Below are 21,008 nucleotides of genomic sequence, written 5' to 3'. Positions count from 1 at the left end.
TTATTCATACTGAGCGTTGCCACTGAAGAAGTCACAGACGAACAGGAAATGTACCTTTATTCAGTAATAGCCAGCACAATTAATTCCTGCAATTGTCAGCTAATATCTTACTCTCAAGGACATGTCAGTCACAGAAAAAGCTTAATAGGGTTGAAAAAATGGTTAAGAATGCAAAAAAAGTAGAATGGACATTTACGGGCCAACACCAATGCTCTACATTGTAGAGGTCATACACTAAATATTTGAAGCCTTGTAGAGTCTACAAGGCTTCAAATATTTAGTGTATGACCAGCGATTACATCCATTCCTCCTGAGATTCAAGTCACTACTTCTTTAACATGTCCAATATACTGGGACTTCATTATATCATACTGACATCTTAAAAGGGGGGAGACATTAATCTTTACACATTGTGTTAATGGTTTTTAAAGGTCATAAAACATTGCCATCTAACAGTGCTAAACGTACATATTCAATGCAGTTTTAATACCTTGCAAAAATATTATGAATATCCTTCCAATAATGTTCCAATTTTGGAAACTTCAAAATGTCACCTTTTTGTAATCTAGATGGTAGGTGCACAAAATAACCAGAATAAGCCACCTAACTAGTGAAGTGTCCCTTCCTCTGTGCAATGAGAGAAAATGTGCATCAGTGATCAGTCAACAATTTCTGAAGTTAAGGTAAAATCCCACATATCATTTGCAGTGAAAAAAAAAAAAAGATGTGGTTGGATCAAACAAAACTGTTTCATCTGACTCATCAAGATGCGTTTGCCAGATAACATCCCCAGTGAAGCATCTAATGTTATGAGATTGCGTCTCTGCATCAGGGATTGGAAAGCTTGCTATAATTTAAGGAGATTAATGGGAGCAAAGCAACCACATCAAAGTCAAAGCTCTCTGTCAACAGATTCACTTCAGAACTGAAAGACCTGAAATCACCTAGTAACTCGAGAGAGAGCATGACACTTTCTTTTTCCGATTACTTAGACATTTACATTACCATGCTTGATGCTTTCCTTGGAAATATTCAATTCCAGCTGTCAGGCTTGAAAAAAGACATTCAAACCAGAAGAAAACGGGTACAATAAAGTCAAGAAAAACCTTGATATGCAACATTTTGCTATTTCTGCAAATGAGAGATAATTAACATGAATACATTTGCCCTGCAAAGTGACAATGGGTAATACTCTGGCTTTCAAATCTGGGTCCAATAATATGATATATCATCAGCTTGTCTTTTAGTATAAATGCTAATAAAGGAAAGTTTCACATCTGGTTATGGAAACATGAAATGGACCAATGTATATGTATTACAAACAAAATCACAGGGAGTTGCTTGAACTGTATGTGGTCCTTCAGGTTAATGTCCTTTGGTAATCAGTCTCAATCAACATCTCCAAACATGAAATTAAACAAAAGTTATGGCAGTTTGTTGAAGAAAATCAATCAGTGATTCAATACAATTAAGCAAATAGTGGTTGGTCTCAAAAGAAGAAGAATACATGTAATGTAATGTCTTTGCTTTTTGACCAAAATAAAACTGAACTGAACTGAACATGATAAACCATGTGCTGTTGTGGAAAAATGCTATCATGTGCCATCATATGAGTAACACATTAATAGTCACATATTGCATCTCCATGTACAGTATATTGCTATATAAATCAGACATGGATACAAAAACAGAAGCAGGGCTGGTTATAGCCAGTAACCTGTAATCAGTGTTACCTGATGTGAACTGTTCTCTTCGGTTTCAATAAAACACTAAACTGAAGTGCTTGTAGCCTTTGTGTCAATTGAACTTTGCATTCGTCACTATGCAGACAAGCCTGTCAGCTTGGAGCCTTGTTTTGGTCACATTTTAGTAACAGACTCCATCGAACGATGAACTATAAATTAGGCATACATTTGCATTATTGAAGGACGGATGTCACAGTATAATGAGTTAAACAATTAGTTTTGTCAGAATTAGACTGTTAGAAGTTGTACAATGAAACCCAACATGAAGCAGCTTGGACAGATTTGTGTTGGCAAAAAAAACTATTATGTCATTTCAAGAAACACCAAGGTTATATTTGAGCACGCACTTGTCATAATAAATTGCATTATTACTTATTTGTCATTCTAAGCACAGATGTGCATTTACGGTACTTTTAAATGATAGAGGTTTATTCATCACATAGATGTTTAGATGTAGGGCTCAAACGCCTGCCTAAAGTCTAATACCAAATGTAGATGACTACTGGGTGTATTGATAAAGATTACACAGGATGGAATATCAACCAATTAAAATACAGTACTTATTTTGTAAAGCTGTGCATGTGCAAATACTTTGAACTACATTCTAGGTGTAGAGGAGAAAAACAACGTTGTGAGAACCGTTCATAAGTTTACTATTTGAGGTCAGGTCTGTGTTAATTAGTTGGTTCATTAACGCTCAGCTCCTCTACTTGTACCTTAACAACAGACCTGAAAAGTGTCATAGAAATCATAACTGTTAGAACACAGCCGTCTGCCCTGAATAAAAGTAACTGCTGTCTCACAAATTAAGAATATGCATAGTATTTTCTTTTTTGGAAGCTTGTCATTTACCAACTTTGACAGATGGATCCACCATTTTAACGCATGCACCATCTGTGCAGCCAAGTATAGAAGTTTATCAGGGCAGGGGTCTTATAGACGTTTATCAGGGCCGTCATGCTTGTCAAAGCATGGCCGTCAAGTCAAGCCTTGGGTGTTTGGATCTGGCGTTCATCAAAAATAAGCAGGCAAAGAAAGTCAGCACACCAACCAAAATTTCAAGTGAGGTTTCAAGGATTACTCAGCATCAACATCCCTCCAAACTATAAACACACCATGTGTGTGTTTTCATAGTGCCTCATCTACAAAATCATGTCTCTGGTTCAATCCTGGTTGGAGACCTGTGTTGCATGTCCTTTCCCCCTCTCTCCTGTCGGTTTCCTGTCTACATTCTGTAGGATACTAAAGAACCCCCCCCCCCCTCCTCAACCCTCAGAACAAAGTATAAACCTGGGACAATACAGCTACAAAAATAAGGGCTTGAGAGATGACTAACCATGCCGGAAAGCCAATGCAAGGGAGGTGGGGAACTTAAAAAGGAGAAGAGGTGGTTACAGGGTCTGGGGATGAATGGCTCACATCAACGGTCCGAGAGCTCTGTGGGACCACTTTCCTCCTTTGTGTTTTTCCTCCATGTTATACCCCCAGCCAGCAGCACAGCAACTGAGGGATGGATCACATGAAGTACCATGCAGCCAATCCAGCCAGAGCAGCGACCCACGCAGCAAACAAGACCTGTCCCGTAGGATGTCTGAGAGCGGCCATGGCTAGCTGACCAGCATATGCAGTTCCACCATTAGCCGCTGTGGGAAGAGATGGAGAACAGGAGGATCTTGTTTATTGGCATGTGTGTTTGCTTATACAATAAATCTGTCTCTGCAACAAATTACATCACAAACGCTTAATAGTCTGCACCAAGACACCATAGTTGTGGCAGCCATAATGTGTGTGGCAGCATTTCCATAACATTGTTATTATCTCATCAGAGCCGTATGACTGTCTCTGTCAATTCTATGTGCTCTACGTTACCTAATTACTAGTATTATGTCATACAATTATAGTAGAAAGCTGAGTGGAAGGCATACCCGTTTTGGCCTGGTAGAAGGGACATTTGTTGATGTCTCCATCCATAGCTCCATGGACAGGCATGCCAGCATCTAAAACCTCTTCCTGGATGGTCTTTCCCATCTCCTCTAACTCGTCAAACACCTGCCAATGCAAACACAAGGGGGACATTATGGTACAGACAAGAAGAATTCTACAGACCTAGCTGACAAGCCATGATGAGTGCATGAAGAGAACCAACATGCAGGCAAGTCACTAAGAGAAATGAGAAATGGCATTTCCAAATGTTACAGCTATGGCCTATATATAATCAAGAGACAGGAGTCATGTCACTGTGAAATTAATAGCATGAAATCAGCGTGAGAGTGAGAGTGTAGAAGAAAGCCACGATATTTACTTCTGGCAAGAAACCTACTCAAGAGACAGGGTAAAATAAAACAACAAAATGTGGTGCAGCAGATTTCACAATAGTGCAGATTTCACAATTGTTGAGTCAAAACTCAGGAATGGCCCAAAATCTGGTCAGCATGACAACTCAGACCTCAGAAACTACATCTCCCAGAATGCATTAGCAAGATGTCTGCTGTTACTTGATTAGGAGCACCTTAAAAGGAATGGAGGTTCAGTCATTCTCAAAAAGCAAACAGATGTAAACAGCAAAGACTATCTCTTGGGTTCTACCTCCAAAGATGCCAATGGTAGGTGATGTTTTGTTTTATTTACACTTATGTATGCACTGCAGTACTGTTAGTTGTGGTTAAAATCAGGCTAATTGTGAATATTACATTAAACTGTTTCCGTTTGAAGTGGGGAAGGAACACATTAACACTGCAGTATTGCCTTCATTTCTGTTTGACAAGTTTAAAAGTATAACTTTACAAAATAAAATGTTGAAATGATTTAAGAATTTGAAAGACTACTAAAAATGTGGACAATTCATGTTAAAGGTTTAAAATGCCTAGTTCAATTAGAGCTGATCTACAAGCTTAAAGTTCAGCTATTTTCTTCACTTATTCAATTTAAAATACTAAATGTTTACTTAACTTGAATCATTTATCCAAGCTTAAAGGGTAAAGTAATTTGAAATGTTTAATTTGTTTAAAATGTTGACTATAATAAGTTAATTTAAAATACGTTTAATTTAGCCATTCATTGTTTAAGAACACTAATTGTTAGACATGATTATTTAAGAATATTTAATGTTTAAAATCAAGTATGGTTAAAAAGAGAACCTGCTGTTTTGAAAAGATGATCATTTGTTGTTTGGCAATGTCGTTTAATCTTTGGTTCTTTGTGTTAGAAGGTTTTCAACCTAAATGAAACTAGAACTGCACTCTGTCGAGTGCATACTTGCTTGTTGCACACTAGTAGGCCATAAATGGCCAACTAGTGTGCAAGCAGAGCGTGCAAGTATTTTCGTCCGCTGTAAACTGTGGAATCTCTGTGAAGGAACGTTTGAAATGTCTAATTATTAGGTGTAACTATTTGCTACCTATCTACTTTATGCATGTAAACACCTAGTATTAAGTATGGTTCAAGTTTCTATCTATATAAGAAATACACTTTTATCAATTTAGAAATATTCTAGATCCCTTTTTAGTTTTTCAAAGAAAAATAAATCATTGATATGTGATGAAAAAAAGGTATATAAACTGAATTAAAATGTTATATAGTATAATTATTTTATTATTCATTGTAAATTGTCAATTGTTTTAAATGTATTTCATCTTGGACTATAGTAATATTAATACTAAATCATGATCAGAGTAATATGTGTCTCTAACTTCAATTTCTGTAATAATACTTGTAAGTTGATTAGCGGTATACTGTGGTTACTTTGCGCCAAAAACCTGACAGCCAACCCGCCATTTGATGCGTATGCAAATAAGCAGATTTGTGCCTGGTTTGCTGGGACCAGATTACATAAATGACCATATTTCTTACGTCATCATTGAGAGCTAGTCATACATATACACACCACGTACTCTGGTCCCAGCAGATCAGGCACAATTTGCTATTTTATTTTACTGATTATGTATATAGTATACGTATGACTAGCTCTAAATGATGACGTAAGACATACGTATACATATACATATACTATATAGAGTATGTAGTTGTAAGTTGATTAGCGGTATACTGTGGTTACTTTGCGCCAAAAACCGTGACAGCCAACCCGCCATTTGATGTGTATGCAAATAAAACAGCAGATTTGTGCCTGGTTTGCTGGGACCAGATTACATAAATGACCATATTTCTTACGTCATCATTGAGAGCTAGTCATACCACACCACGTACTCTGGTCCCAGCAGATCAGGCACAATTTGCTATTTTATTTTACTGATTATGTATATAGTATACGTATGACTAGCTCTCAATGATGACGTAAGACATACACGGTGAACGAAGACCGGGCGAAATTATTACTTGCGTGCTCTGCTTGCACAAGTAATGACCAGCCAATCAGCAATGAAGCCAACACTGAGCAAAACAGTTGGAAGATAAAAAATCATTGGATTGAGTTGGAAATTGGAATTACCGGTATGTCCTTTGGAGTGAAACAGAGTTGACTTTACAACAATAGTGCATCCAACCTTTGTCCTTCCTCGTCTAACTCTTTCTCTTACTAAACCTACCCTCCCTTTCTCACCTCCATGTTGAACTGGAAGGCTTTGACCGCCTCTGCCACCAGTCTCTGCTTGGTCTCTGTGTCCAGGTCCAGCTCATTCATCCGGCTGCGGTATAGCTGCTTGAAAGCCTTGGCGCTGTGGATGGCGTCAAACTGATAAAAATCCAAGCCTTCTCCAGTCACCGGGAGTTTCAAGGCCCGCTGGGCCACCTTCTTTAGCACCTGGCCCCCGGATAGGTCGCCCATGTATCGGGTATAAGCGTGGGCCACCAGCAGCACTGGGTCCTCCTCACCCACCTGGTGGATGCGATCCACGTATTGTTGGGTGGCGGGGGAGCAACTGACCTGACTCTGCCAGTCTGGACCGTAGAAGTATTCCAGGTCACGGCCCAAGGCCTCGTGTCGATGCAGCTCTGTAGGGAAATAGAGAGGGGCAAACTGGGGGTGCTCTTTGTTCTTTTCAATCTCCTCCTCCATGGCAGTGTACGTGTAGTAGAGCGCCACCGCACCAAGCTGCAGAGAGCCAGAAGAAACAGTTAGCAAATATGCCAATGTGAACCAGATGGATTCCTTTGAACACATTAAGCCTGGGGCTGGTTCTACAAATGCTTTCTAATCAATAGTTTTTGTTGACTAAGACTAAACAATTTCAGATGACTAAATAGGACTAAAACTAAATGGTGTGTTATTCATAAGACTAAATAAAGATTTGCTGTCGAAATGAACACTGGACACTTCCAAGATTTTACAAAAATGTTCAAAAGTAGCAGACGTTCAAGCGGCAGCACGAAGTGACGCGCTGTGAGCTTGTATGTCTGCTATTTTTAATCAGCCAACACTAAAATCTAAAATGACAGATGCTTTGGCTTCATTTTGCAGGCTTTCCACCTTCCAAGAATTCAAGCAATGCTCCACCATTCAGTGTGTGAATGTATATTAAATCAATATGTGACATTAACTGTGTTGATGAATGCAAAACCTTTTTACATGCAACAAAGGCACTTCTTTGAATTCCTGCTTCAGAGATACTTATAGGGGTATCAAACTTAGATATGGGGATATGGTAGCAAAACAGAGGAGTATTCCTTTTAACCTTCAAGAGCAATACTATTGTATAAGCTAAGGTCTCAGAAAGCAACACATTCTCTGTTCCTCTACAGACTGACCTTGAATAGCTCTTTGCGGATTCGTCCCCTGAGGAAGTCTTTGACAAACTGGGTGTTCTCAGCCTTCTCATGAACCTCTTTGGTCCCTGCTGCCAGCAGCTCAGACAGGTCATCTGGACTAGAGACAGAAACACAACAGGGTTTAATGTAGCAACAATATGCAAGTATTGTGTCTAAACGCTCTGTTGCCACCGAATGGTCTTTCAAGGACCACACCACACATGATTGGTGGAGGACATACCCAAGTGCGGCGTCCTTTTCTTCATACACTGGCCCTGCTCCGTTGGAGACTGTCACACTCTTCTCCATCCTCTCTGTCGACATCGTCTTCCGATCACTCAAGACTCTGCTTACTGAATTCTGTCAAAAACATCACACCTACACACTTAAACACTGACTCACTCTTGTTGTGTAGGTGGATTGGTGGACTCAAGCACAAGTGAAGGCAAAAGCACAGCTCAGGCTAGTAACAGACTATTATCTGTCTCTAAAGACAGTTTATCCTTGGCTTCCGCTGCAAACCTGACGATACAGAATGTCCAATATATTGGGGGAGATGACAAGTGAACATAGACGGTCCATTGAGTTGCTACAAGTTTATAGCTGTATTATTAACACTGTATTCTTGTCTACATCGATAATGTGCAAATAATGTGCAGAGTAAAGCCCAAGCCACACCAAAGGGTCGCCATGCAACTCCTTGGGTCCAAACGGTTGTGAGGAGTTGCATGGTGACCCTTTGGTGTGGTTTAGGCCATTGAATCACTTGGGACGACTTGGGACAACGTGGGTCAACGTGCAACAGGACATACCGCTGGGACAACGTTAAAACCGTTTCGACCCTTTGGTGTGGTTAGGGCTTTACAGTACACTACGCTTTTTTGGTGGGACCAGCATCATACTAACATAACATGGAGCTACAGTGTTCCATTATAGGCTTAGCAGCACCAATTATGTATGACAGAACCTCGCATCAAGCTAAAATGTCAAGTTTTAAACCAATTTTACCAACATTATAGCATTTATTTAATTACTGGAGATTCTGAACAATATAACTTGATTGCCGCTGCCAGTGATTCCTTTGTTCTCTAGAATCTCTTCTACTAAAAGTGGCTGTGTGAAAAGTGAGTTCTGCAAACCAGTTTTGCTGCTCAGTGGTTTCCTGTATGTTTATGCTGAAATATGTGGACAGTACAGGGAAGCAGGTGGGAAAATGTCTAATGTCATGTTCTATGTGGTGTGTTTTTTTTTTTTTGTCGCTGCCAGATTGCACAGTGACATACAGTCAAATAAAAAGAGAAAGATTATCAGGGTCAACACTAACCCAGAGGGCTAATGGTTGTTGTATAACCATTACTATAACAACAGAAAAGCAGGACAGATTATCATACTAAACATTACAACTAGAAGCCCAGCGATTTCAATCCGCACATCACATAACAGAAAAGTTGATGGGAAATCTCAACAAGCAAAACACTGACAATGATAGTATATTATCAACACAGTCAACATGCCCATCATAGTCAATTAAAGGGTAATAACTTAGTCTTTAAATAAATTACCGGTTTGACTCGACTGTTGAATACATACGAATACTAATACCAAGCAGTATAGTTATACTGCTAAGTTATACTGTTATTGTATTTGTATGTATTCAACAATGTTATACTGTATAAGCCTTACAAGATATACAATAATTTTTATTATTTATTTTAAAAAGGTCCTACTGTGGACACACATTATTTTTACATCCAGATAGGATGCCCCGGCCAGTACAGGCTTCCGAGTAGACGCGCCTCCTAAGGAGACTTGGATCAGATCTGAACCCATTTAATTTGGCGTTTAGGATAGGAACCTGTTGCGATCGCATGACCTTGACCAGAGGCAGGGTTCAAACCCACAACCTTCCACATGAAAAGCATATGCTAACGTCTAACCACTACACTAGGGCAGCCCTCATTTATTCTGAAGGAGATATAGATTTTGGGGGGAATGGGGCATTTGTGCCAGTCTGTGCTGAAATTACTGTGACCCTCAGCCACAACCACTGGCATGGTTTACATAGGACTGGCATGGTTTACATAGTAAACAATGAGCATCTCTGGAACTACATGGAACCAGCTCAGCTGAACAAAGCATTTCACACAACACACAACACAACCCATCTGGTGTTTGCTAGTAGGGCAGCAGCTGTTCCATGGAATGAATACAACTTAGCTGGATCATTTTTGCTTCTCAAATATAGATAATCAAAAAATAAAGACATAGCTTATTGGCTACATATGAGAATATTTAACTGATATCTGAGCTATAGATCAAATCGTAATAGTAGTATAATAACAGTTTTTAGACTAGTAAACATACTGACACAACAGAATCACAATCTGATTTATTGGCCAGACATGCTTTTACACATGGTTAAGGAGTTTGTCTCCGGTTAACAGTGACTCACATTACATTATGTAATACATTATATCTATGTATTTTATACCCTCCTCGGCTCACAGTAGCGGAGTAGCCTACACATTTACATCATTAAACTGAATCTGCTACCATAGTATCGTTAGCTATAGCTAGCTATAGCCGTTTTGATATCAAATCCTAATCTGTGATTCGATAGCTACCCTGGCATTACAATGTTGACAATTTCATTCATTTCACCACAGTTATGGACATTGTTGATTTAGCTTATTTAAACAAAGCTTACCTGACTGTGCGGCGCTCTCAGTTTAATACCCCCCACACAGGAAGTGCTGAGTGTCCAAACAAGAGGTCACGTGACCACGACAAGTAAAAGTCTGTATTTAATTACAATACTATTACACAATGTTTACCAGACACTACTCTACTACTACAAGGTCCAGATAAACTATTCACTAACTTTGAAGACATATCGTTTAGAAAGAATCTCTGGAAACTCAATCAATAAACTTTATAACGAATAAATATATTTTATATGCAGTCAACTGACAGTTAAAAATGAATGCAGTATTATTGCATTTTGCAGAATTGTGAAATCATATACCGGTAACTACTATTGAAATCATCCGTCAAGGGTTTCTGCCAGAACAGAACAGTCGGTCTCTGTTGCCTCCCTGTGGCAGTTATACACACTGCCACAATGAACCTAAAGCAGTAAAGTAAGGAAAGCAAACCTGGTCCATAACACCTCAACAGTGACAAAGGCTGATCACCATGCCACATCCCATTGATGATATAATTTGTTCAAAGGCCCAGACCAAGTATTGACTGCATACATTGATATACTTTTCAAATGGTCGACATTTGATTAAAAATGCACAATTGAACAGCTTCACTTTATATTGAAGAAAATTAACTTACAATATTCTAGTTTTAAGAAGGAGCTGTATGTTACCCTTACAGCGAAAATGCATTAGCCCAACCCCTGAGTCCACAGTATACACAAATTAAGCATACTTTCACAAATGCATTGCAAATCCAATTTCTTCTCAGAATTAAGGGTCCAGGGAATTCAGTGTGTCAGCCCATAATGACTTTGGGAGCTTGCATTTCAAGGTTCTAATCATTTTGCTTTTAGATAGTGTTAACACTAGCATTTCACCCATTACTGAAATAGAAAACTGAAGAATGATGTATTGTTTAAATGCACATATGGCATGCAAGGAGTAGCTGATAAAGAGCTTGCATGTATAGGGTAAACATTTGACAACTCAATCAATTTTTAGAATGTAGACATTCCAGGTGCTGTGACATTTTATGCTGTACTTGACCAACACAGGCTACCACAGTTGGTCAATCATTAAAAAAATTCAGACGCCAAACAGTGTCATTAGTTCATTACATTTGTTTAATACAACTTTGCCTTAAACCTTCTAAAATTCAGATTACACAAACGTACACGTGATCAAGTTAATCATGAGAAAGGAAAATGAACAAGTTCTCAGAGTGGCAGTCTAGTACTCTTCTCCTTCATCTTCCTCATCACCAACACTGTCAGTGCCCACCTCTTCATAATCCTTCTCCAGGGCAGCCATGTCCTCTCTGGCCTCAGAGAACTCTCCCTCCTCCATGCCCTCACCAACATACCAGTGCACAAAGGCCCTCTTGGCATACATCAGGTCAAACTTGTGGTCAAGACGAGCCCAGGCCTCAGCTATGGCCGTCGTGTTGCTCAGCATGCATACAGCCCTCTGGACCTTGGCCAGGTCTCCACCAGGAACCACCGTGGGAGGCTGGTAATTGATGCCCACCTTGAAGCCTGTGGGGCACCAGTCCACAAACTGGATGCTGCGCCTGGTCTTGATTGTTGCGATGGCAGAGTTGACATCTTTGGGCACCACATCTCCACGGTACAGCAGACAGCAGGCCATGTATTTACCATGACGAGGATCACACTTCACCAACTGACTGGCCGGCTCAAAGCAGGCATTGGTGATGTCTGCAACAGACAGCTGCTCGTGATAGGCCTTTTCGGCAGAAATGACTGGTGCATAGGTGGCCAGGGGGAAGTGGATACGAGGGTACGGCACCAAGTTGGTCTGGAACTCCGTCAGGTCAACATTCAGGGCACCGTCAAAGCGGAGAGAGGCAGTGATTGAAGAGACAATCTGACCAATTAGCCGGTTGAGGTTGGTGTAGCTTGGTCTCTCGATGTCCAGGTTCCTCCGGCAGATGTCATAAATGGCCTCATTGTCCACCATGAAGGCACAGTCGGAGTGCTCGAGAGTGGTGTGGGTTGTTAGGATAGAGTTGTAGGGCTCCACGACAGCAGTGGAGATCTGGGGAGCTGGGTAGATGGCAAACTCGAGTTTAGACTTCTTCCCATAATCAACAGAGAGCCTCTCCATCAACAAGGAAGTGAAGCCTGACCCAGTGCCTCCACCAAAGCTGTGGAAGATGAGAAACCCCTGGAGGCCAGTGCAGGCGTCAGCCTGAAAGGAGAAACAACGAAAAATCTTTAGTCTGTCAAAACTGAAGCCAACTACACAAGCAAAGCAGTTGGCCAAGAACAGCCAAGTTAGAGTTCTCACCAGCTTGCGAGTTCTGTCCAGGACCAGGTCAATGATTTCCTTGCCAATGGTGTAGTGGCCACGGGCATAGTTGTTGGCAGCATCCTCCTTTCCTGTGATCAACTGCTCAGGGTGGAACAGCTGGCGGTATGTTCCTGTACGCACCTCATCTGTAAATGGAAAGTTCTTAAGGTTAGTTGACTACTTTGTTCAAAGTTTTGAAGAAAATGGCTTCTTAGCTTCTTACAGTACATTTTGTTAATGAAATAAAAGTCTTACTATAATGAATTATTCAATTGACAGTAGCTGCCTACAAGTGGTAAATGGTTCATTAACATTTATCGTGGTGCTGCTGTGACACCTACTGACCAATGACAGTGGGTTCCAGGTCGACAAAGACGGCCCTGGGGACATGCTGTCCTCCTCCAGTCTCGCTGAAGAAGGTGTTGAAGGCGTCGTCTGCTACACCAACAGTCTTATCACTGGGCATCCGTCCGTCAGGCTGTATGCCATGCTCCAGACAGTACAGCTCCCAGCAGGCATTGCCCATCTGGACTCCGGCTTGGCCCACGTGCATAGAGATACACTCACGCTGTAGAGGAAGAAGTAAAAACCCCCAAAAAGAAATGAGAATTCTCAATTGATTGCGAGGAGGAAAAAAAAGATAATAAAACTGGAAATTGTAAATACAATGTCACCAAGACTAAAATAAAAGTAATGTCAGCCACTCCCTAGGCTAGCCCTCATTCCTAGGCACATTGGGCCTGATGGCTTCACTCTACCATTGTATGATGTGGAGTGAAGCTATGTACATCAAACAATGGTAGAGTTTTAATAATGCAATAGGAGATTTGAGACTTTATTTTACCCAACATAACAATGCTTTAGGGGCATGAAAGCCCCTAGGCCAAGTTGTACATTTATACAGAAGGGTAAAACAAAGTTGTTTTTTTGATTGATTGAAATATTTATTAACAGTTTGTAGAATTTACAGTACATTTTAAGCACAAACTCAATACAAAGACTGTCAACTGTGAGTGGACGACCCAATTAAGCATTACACTTGTTTACAACAGGGTCCACATTGTTCAATTCATCAAAACATTTAAAGACATACAAACATTTAGAGTCATACAAATAGACATTTCTATGTAGCTAAAGAACAGAACAGTAATTCATCATAATGTTGTAGCTAAATCATGGGTGGGTTAGGTGTGTGAATGACAATGTGACAGTCGGGCTTGACAGTCAGGCTTGGACAATAAATGCCAGCCATATTGACGTCAAGGGTATAAATGCTACATCCCATTACAGGCGTTACTGTTCCATTTAGTGTAGCAAAGCCCACAGTGAGCTAGCTCTGGTCCATAGCTCTAGTCTAATGCGTTGCATTTAGATCTAAATGCAACGCATTAGAGCTATGGAATAGAGCTAACAGATCTAATCTCCTTCAACTGATTAACAAACTTCTACATTGTGACATTAGTTTGTCATCTAGTTCAGGTCTCTACAGATGGGTATTAGGCTACTGCAGCCACAAAACAAAATATGCGTGGACAGAGGAGGCCCACCAAAAATCTAGCCGCATCTGTGACCTCACCCATAGCTACCTCAGCGGGAAGGGGAGGGGGGGGGGGGTTTAGATGGAGCTAAAGCTAATATGCTTTAACTAACCTCGCGTCAAATCATATGATATGACCATATACTCATTGTATTACCCCCACCTGCATTGCCCTCTCTCGTGTTTTTACCCTTGTGCATTTTGTTTTAACATGGAATCCTGGATACTGGGGAAAATAATCTACTAAATCAGGCCCTGGGGAAACAAGTCAGTCGCAGTCAATTTGAGACGAATTAAGATAAATTAAAGCGTTTCGGTTTCTCTTAATTTATCCCAAAACAAGACATTCCGAAAAAGATCGAATTGTTACTACTCACCATTTTGTCTGTTCGATGCTGAAACCTTAAAACCCACCACGTTGACTTGATTCACCAGCTCAGCTGTATCACTTCCTTCCTCCAGTCACTGTCTACACGTGATTTATACTTGGTTGGCTGCGGCCGTGTAATAGCCGATCTACAAGTTGTCAACGCGTCGTATCGCGAAGCGAATGACCTTGTAGATCGGCTATTAATCGCAGCATCATCAGAGCATCTGTAACGGGCACGCAACTAATCAAACGCGTTGATTTCATAGATACGCACTGATTGGTTCTGCTTGCTTTTCCGGTCTGTGCTCTAGAGCGGAAACGGAAACTGTGTGATTCTAGAGCGGATACGGTCGGAAACTCTGTGTGTGTGTGTGTGTGTGTGTGTGTGTGTGTGTGTGTGTGTGTGTGTGTGTGTGTGTGTGTGTGTGTGTGTGTGTGTGTGTGTGTGTGTGTGTGTGTGTGTGTGTGTGTGTGTGTGTGTGTGTGTGTGTGTGTGTGTGTGTGTGTGTGTGTGTGTGTGTGTGTGTGTTCGATTGAATTACAGTGCATTTCAAGCTGTTCAACTGTTGGACGACAACATAAAGCATTACACTTGTTTACAATAGGGTCCGCCATGTTCAATTCATCATACCATTTAGAGACGTACAAATATACACTAGGCCTACTATATAGCCAAAAACAGGAAATAATCATAGAGGACGTAAGAAGTGGAAAATAACATATAAGTGAGGGGGAAAAGGGGTGGGTGGGGGATTCAGATTTTACGGGGGCCAGTTTCAAATTGCAGCCGTCCGTAGGTGCCCTTTGAGAGCGGTTTTGAAGGAGTCAACGGATTCACATGTCTTAATGACTGTTGGTAGGGCGTTCCGTGCACATTTTGGTGGGATAGGAGCAAAATAAGTTATCCCCTTGTTTGTGCCGATTCTGTGTTGCACATGGTTTGTTGAACTCCCTCTGGTGTTATGGGTGTGGACTTCGTTGGCATGCAGGTTCATCGTTCATCGTTTGCATCAAGGTTCATCGTTGGCATCCAGGGAGTGTGTGCAAAGTTTGGCATTGACCGGGTTGGCGATGCCGGAGATTAGCTGTACACTGACGGATGAACACACGGACACACAGAGTGCAAAACGTACTGTCTCCCATGCCTTCGGCCTGGTGGAGACAAAAAGGGCAAACAAGTCAGTATAGGCATGATCTCACAATACTGAGACTTTCAGAACATTCCATTCATGTGTGGTGGTTACAATGTTAAAATAGGAGTTTCGCATAGATACAATAAAAAACAAAAAGCTTTTTCATTTTAAAATGCACATTGTGACCTTCAAGTTGGGTTTTTCCATTTCAATTAGGGAAATGGTGACTAAGGGTGATTTGTATGCATGCCTGTGCTACCAGACCAGTAGCCTACCATTCGCGCACACGCACACACGCACACACACACAGTCCACACACACACACTGAAACTGAGAAACTGAAACTGAAAGAGATGTATTTCGATATCAAATCCATTATTCTGTCATGCCTACTTATGTAGAGGCCCCTGTAACAATGGCAACCATTTAAGATGTGGGACATGGTTTCAGCTAAGTAAAAACAACAATGCACTCATCAATGGCAACATTTTTTAACACAGTGAGAGACAGAATGGTCCGCAACAGGAAGACATGCAGTCTTTCCTTGTAATCTCAACTCAGTCCAATGTTGTCGCTGTCTTTGTTGTTGTGCCCATAGGAGGCGACCTCAGGCATTAGTCAGTGGAAGTTTCAAAATCGGGGACCCCCAGACCACCCTCACCTTTACTGTGGAATATAATGTCACGTGTTGTGTGTGTGTGTTTAGGCCAGTCCATTGTCTCACTAACTGTACAGTTTTGTCAGTCAAATCACGTAGTGACTTCCGTGGAACATGTAGGCCTACATTGGAGAATAGGTGTACTTTGGCTAATGCCACTCTGACTGCCTCCAGCTTCATGAGTGGCAGGGGCGATGCATGGATTGAGTCAAGTCTGCTGGAGTACTCAGAAATCACACACACACACACACACACACACACACACACACACACACACACACACACACACACACACACACACACACACACACATACAGCTGGAGATGACTGAGTTCTGGATAAGGTTCTGGACCGACTTCTTGGAAAGGAAGGATTCCTGATGAAATTGGCAGCTCACCTGTTTATCAAACACATTATACCAATTACTATAAGAATAATAGAAAAAAGAAAACCTTGAAGTCAGATCATTAAAGTAAACATTAACGTTGATCTAAAAATTTCAAACAATGCACTGCATCTGTGTGCATTAAGGGGCCAAGGGCTATTTTGCTAATGAAATACGTCACCTGAGAATCAGAAGGTCCCTGGTTTGAGGCCAGGCTCTGCTTTGTGTGTCATAGTGTCCATGAGCAAGACAATTAACCGGCCTAACTGCTCCCTGGCAAACTGCTCCCAATAAATAGGATGGGTTAAATGCAGGACAAATAATATGTATATGCAAATGAACTGTGACAAAAGGCCTAATTTTCAAAAAGTGTGAAACATTTGGAATCTATTTTTTGTTTTTCCTTAAAACACAATTCCTGTGTAAATGTCACAAAACATTTTCAGATGGACATCCGTCCGGCCAAATACGTGACAAGGTTTGAGAGAACAGCTGCTGTAAACAGTACTTCATTGGCATAACTGAATTGCCACAATAGTCTTGGAAAAACATGTGATTTGTGATATCGGCAGTGACACATCATTTTGTGTCCCTATTTTGCGATGCAATGTAGCACTTGACAGAAGGCGTTTCTGATATGAACGTGCATAAATTGTTGTTTTCACCGTCTCGTTGTGACACGATCAGACAGACATCATGGCTGTCTGGAGCATGCAAGCTGGCTCTGAGCTTGAATTGACTGACAATATGACAGATGGTAAGAGATACTACAAAATAATGCTAATATTATATAATAGTAAATGTAACTACCTTTTAATAGGTTAAAATATTTTACACCTGACCTTGCTTTTCTAACTCTCTCTCTCTCTCTCTCTCTCTCTCTCTGTGTGTGTGTGTGTGTGTGTGTGTGTGTGTGTGTGTGTGTGTGTGTGTGTGTGTGTCCTCTCCAGTTCATCCAGCCCAGTTCAAATGGTGCAATCGTTACGTCTGTGCTGTTGGAAGTCTTCTGAGTCTTTCTGCCATCGTCGGCTTGATCGTTGGCCTAAGCTGTGAGAGTTTCATAACAATGTGTTTTATTGCAATGTTTTATATATCTACATATTGATGATCCAACATTTATTCCCAGTACAATAGCATATATAATAACCCGTAATATATTATTATTAGTATTACACGGTAGTGTTGTACATTTAGCACTGTGTAGAGCAGCTTGCTTATTTGTGTGTGTGTGTGTGTGTGTGTGTGTGTGTGCGTGCGTGCGTGCGAGGGTGAGTGTGCATGTGTGTGTGTTAAACGTTGCACCGTCTCGCACGTCACATTCCCTCCCTGCTTCCTTCCCTTGGTGTGAATATCTATGCCAGAAACACCCCTGTTTACAAGGCCAGGTGAATTAAGGACAGAACAAGCTTGGTATATTTCACTTTTTAACCCTTGATTGGTATATAGCAGGCCTAATGCTTTGTGACTGTAAATGTAATGGAGTCCAATACTCTATGTATACATTATGTTATATATCACTGATCTCTCCAGGTTCTGGTACAGCTGCTCCTGGATCTGGTCCATCCTTCAACACCTCTGACATTATAGTTGGAGGTGAGGATGCCAAGGAAGGAAGCTGGCCCTTCATGGTCAGTGTTCAGAGGTATAATGACCATCTGTGCGGTGGTTCCCTGATCAACAGTGAATGGGTCCTCTCTGCTGCTCACTGCTGGAGAACTTCATCACAGTAAGTTATTTATAGCTTAATCTTCGGCAGCAGGGCCCGATAGGACAAACGACTTCTAAGAGCAGCGGTTCCCCACATTTTTCAACAATTTATATTTTCAGTTCAGACGCAAATTAAAAAAAGAAGAAAAAACAAACGGTGAAAATAGTTTATACAAGCCCACAACGTGTCGCAATGTGACACGTTGTGAGCTTGTAAATAAGCTATTTCACCGTTTTTTTAACGTTTTCGAAACACACTAAAAAAAACTAAAAACATTGACACAGAAAGACAAGCATTGTACATTTTGACTAGGATGTTTCTTTTTTCCAGCCCAGAACATGTGAATGTTGTCTTGGGGAAGCGAGACCTGACTGGTCCAAATGTAGTGTCCAGAGCTGTTGCTGAAATTGTGCTTCATCCGGCATATGACCATTGGACTTCGACCTACGACATGGCTCTGCTCCGGCTGGCTTCTCCTGTCCCGTTCACTGACAAGATCAGACCTGTGTGTTTGGCAGCCAATGGCAGCGTGTTCAGCCATGGCACTCCCAGCTGGGTCCTTGGCTGGGGACACATCCGCGAGGGAGGTGAGCATGACATCACATGTCACTTGAAATGGTGAAAATGGCACCCTGGTGGCCAAGTCATTGAATTTGGCAAAGTACGGTATAATTCCATTGAATAATGTTTTGATTCGAGTTTTAATACATCATGCCAGCATGATTGAAAGTGATCAATACTATACCTAACTGTTTAAGGCAGTCACTAGTCACTACAGTGAAAGGCTGCAGACTGATACGATTGTTCTACTGTCTTGTCTCTATCCTACAGTCTCTCTGCCGCACCCTATTCTGCAGCAAGTCCAGGTTCCAGTTGTCGACAACAAAGTCTGCAACCATAGCTATCCAGGACGAATCACAGATGACATGATCTGTGCTGGTTTGCTGGAAGGAGGCAAGGACTCATGTCAGGTATAATGCCATTTAGATGCCATTTAACATTTAGCCATAACTGAGTATAACTGAAGAGTAAAACAATGTTAATTGATGTCTTATCAGGGCGATTCTGGAGGTCCAATGGTCAGCAAATACGGCTCCGACTGGGTCCAGTCTGGAGTTGTTAGCTGGGGTTGGGGCTGTGCTCGTCCCAGTCTGCCCGGCGTCTACGCCAGAGTGGACCACTGCGAGGAGTGGATCGAGTCCATTGTCAAAACTGGCCTCTGCTTCATCCGCTTCGAGTCCACAGTGCCAGACACTGAGAGCAGCTCTAACCGCCCCAGCCTGCCAGCTGCTGTTGGCTCAGTACCAGAAGGTGGGTTTGGAGTAGCCTAATAAATACACAGTCCATAGACCAGTGGTTCTCAAACCTTTTCATTTCAAGCACCCCCAGAGAACATACAAATGGAAGAGTACATTTCACACTCTCACAGTTAAAGACCTGAATGATATGGCTGATAAGGGTCAATGCGATTTCAGTCTTTAATGTACTCTGTTTGTAGTAATCTGACTTCCACCAACATAGTGCGGTTTGTCTGTTTATGGTTTCATGATCAGATACACGGTCTGTGAAGGCTGTAATTTGTGTGTTGTCTCCCGCTTGTCTCGTCCTCAGACCAGGCTGACCTTGATCTGGAGTTCAGTGTGGAGGAGTGAATGGTGGGAGGCGAGCGGAAGGTGCATGGGAGGCAAGGTAACGTTTTGCAATCTGCTAAAATGCTCCTGACAATGTTCATTCATGTTCAAAGAACGTAAAAGATTCATGACTGTAGATGCAAATTCAATCAGTTCACTCCATGTAACTCTAGATTAAATTAGATGAATAAATATATGCTCTTTGTCTTGTTTTTCTGTTTCCAGATCATGGACTAAGGAGAGAAGGCAGCCCGGCTTGACTATACTGCAACTCCAACATGTTCAGCACTTTACATGTGCATTCGCTCCAAAGACTACAACACAGAGCATGACCTTCACTGGCTTCCGCACAAGAAACCTACAAGGGCCCTCAATAACTTCCCCCCTAACTATCCGCCCTTCTCCACCAGCATGAGGCAGTGAGGCAAGAAGTACATTTTTAGAATAAGTCATGTAAAATGAACCACCATGTAGACATACTCTAGCTGTTACAAGTAAAAGTCCTAATTTCAAAACAGACAAAAAAGTATGTATTGACGCTCTTAGTGCATAATTCAACATGGTTCTTTTAAGGGGATTGGGCTGGGCTTTGGGGGGAAGATCGAGGTGTGTGTTGTTGTGTTGTCAGCGTGAGTGTTGAGTGTGAAATAAATGGACACGCCATTCTTTCAATTCCTGCTGCAATTCATTATTATAATCATTTATTCAGTGTCATTTTCAACATGCCATTAATTCATTAATGGTTTTTATGGCCTAACTATTAACTAATAGTAAGTAAAAGTATGACAAATAGCTCAGATTATTGTCTTGTAACTGAAATTGAGTACCCACAGTTTAATTTGTAACTACTATTTTTTTTTAAATAAAAATAAAAATTAAATTAAATTAAAAATTAAATAAAGCAATAAAAGCTTACAATGTTGTGAGCTTACAGATCTGCTGTTTTGGAAATGTCTTTATGTGTTTTAAAATTGTTCACCTGTAATGACACCAGGTTGAAAGTGGTTAATAAATCCAATAGGCATTCAAAATTATGGAATAGTTTATGGAAAGGTTTCAGGGCTGACATTTGATGAGAGACACTGCATGCAAAACCACAGCCTTCATACTTTGTGGCAGAATGTTG

At 41.2% G+C, this 21,008-nt stretch overlaps 3 protein-coding genes and 1 long non-coding RNA gene across 5 annotated transcripts; 2 read left to right on the top strand and 2 right to left on the bottom strand.

Moving 5' to 3' along the window:
• The first annotated feature begins 46 nt into the window (after window positions 1-46).
• Window positions 47-1,328, top strand: LOC310869830. Its single transcript, XR_014570191.1, has 2 exons — window positions 47-226; window positions 293-1,328. It is a non-coding gene; the product is annotated as an uncharacterized lncRNA (long non-coding RNA).
• Window positions 1,329-1,449: 121 nt separating this feature from the next.
• On the bottom strand, window positions 1,450-10,199 carry hmox2b (heme oxygenase 2b). Its single transcript, XM_083780775.1, has 6 exons — window positions 10,153-10,199; window positions 7,687-7,805; window positions 7,446-7,563; window positions 6,301-6,792; window positions 3,671-3,794; window positions 1,450-3,388 (listed from the first exon to the last, which is right to left on the bottom strand). The coding sequence occupies exons 2-6, from the start codon at window positions 7,767-7,769 to the stop codon at window positions 3,261-3,263; spliced, it is 945 nt and encodes a 314-aa protein (XP_083636901.1). The 5' UTR covers window positions 7,770-7,805; window positions 10,153-10,199; the 3' UTR covers window positions 1,450-3,260.
• Window positions 10,200-11,253: 1,054 nt separating this feature from the next.
• Window positions 11,254-14,438, bottom strand: LOC310869070 (tubulin alpha chain-like). Of its 2 annotated transcripts, XM_083779654.1 has the most exons (4): window positions 14,375-14,438; window positions 12,806-13,028; window positions 12,458-12,606; window positions 11,254-12,358 (listed from the first exon to the last, which is right to left on the bottom strand). In XM_083779654.1, exons 1-4 carry the CDS (start codon window positions 14,375-14,377, stop codon window positions 11,381-11,383), a joined length of 1,353 nt encoding a protein of 450 aa, XP_083635780.1. In that variant the 5' UTR covers window positions 14,378-14,438; the 3' UTR covers window positions 11,254-11,380. The 2 variants fall into 2 exon arrangements, with proteins under 2 accessions (XP_083635780.1, XP_083635779.1); XM_083779653.1 differs by having other exon boundaries at window positions 11,254-12,606.
• A 4,264-nt stretch (window positions 14,439-18,702) lies between these two features.
• Window positions 18,703-19,903, top strand: LOC310868521 (testisin-like; the record flags this gene model as incomplete). The annotated part of the gene is made up of 4 exons (XM_083778976.1): window positions 18,703-18,838; window positions 19,083-19,222; window positions 19,310-19,562; window positions 19,863-19,903. The coding sequence occupies 4 exons, from the start codon at window positions 18,703-18,705 to the stop codon at window positions 19,901-19,903; spliced, it is 570 nt and encodes a 189-aa protein (XP_083635102.1).
• Between the last annotated feature and the right edge of the window lie 1,105 nt (window positions 19,904-21,008).

The sequence above is a fragment of the Protomyctophum parallelum genome (genome assembly GCF_964188405.1).
Source record: "Protomyctophum parallelum genome assembly, chromosome: 13".
NCBI lineage: Eukaryota > Metazoa > Chordata > Actinopteri > Myctophiformes > Myctophidae > Protomyctophum > Protomyctophum parallelum.
The sequence above is the reverse complement of the archived record's forward strand: the minus strand, read 5'-3'. Positions and strand labels throughout refer to the sequence as shown.

Bases quoted from the DNA above. Each gene is read 5' to 3' on its own strand.
- hmox2b (XM_083780775.1), bottom strand. From the start codon at position 7,769: ATGTCGACAGAGAGGATGGAGAAGAGTGTGACAGTCTCCAACGGAGCA. The intron at 6,793-7,445 runs GTCAGTCTGTAG...GGCTCTCTGCAG, and splicing joins TCCGCAAAGAGCTATTCAAG to CTTGGTGCGGTGGCGCTCTA. The intron at 3,795-6,300 runs GTGAGAAAGGGA...TTGCATTGGCAG, and splicing joins CCTTCCAGTTCAACATGGAG to GTGTTTGACGAGTTAGAGGA.
- LOC310869070 (XM_083779653.1), bottom strand. The intron at 12,607-12,805 runs GTCAGTAGGTGT...TTCCATTTACAG, and splicing joins CCTGGAACCCACTGTCATTG to ATGAGGTGCGTACAGGAACA.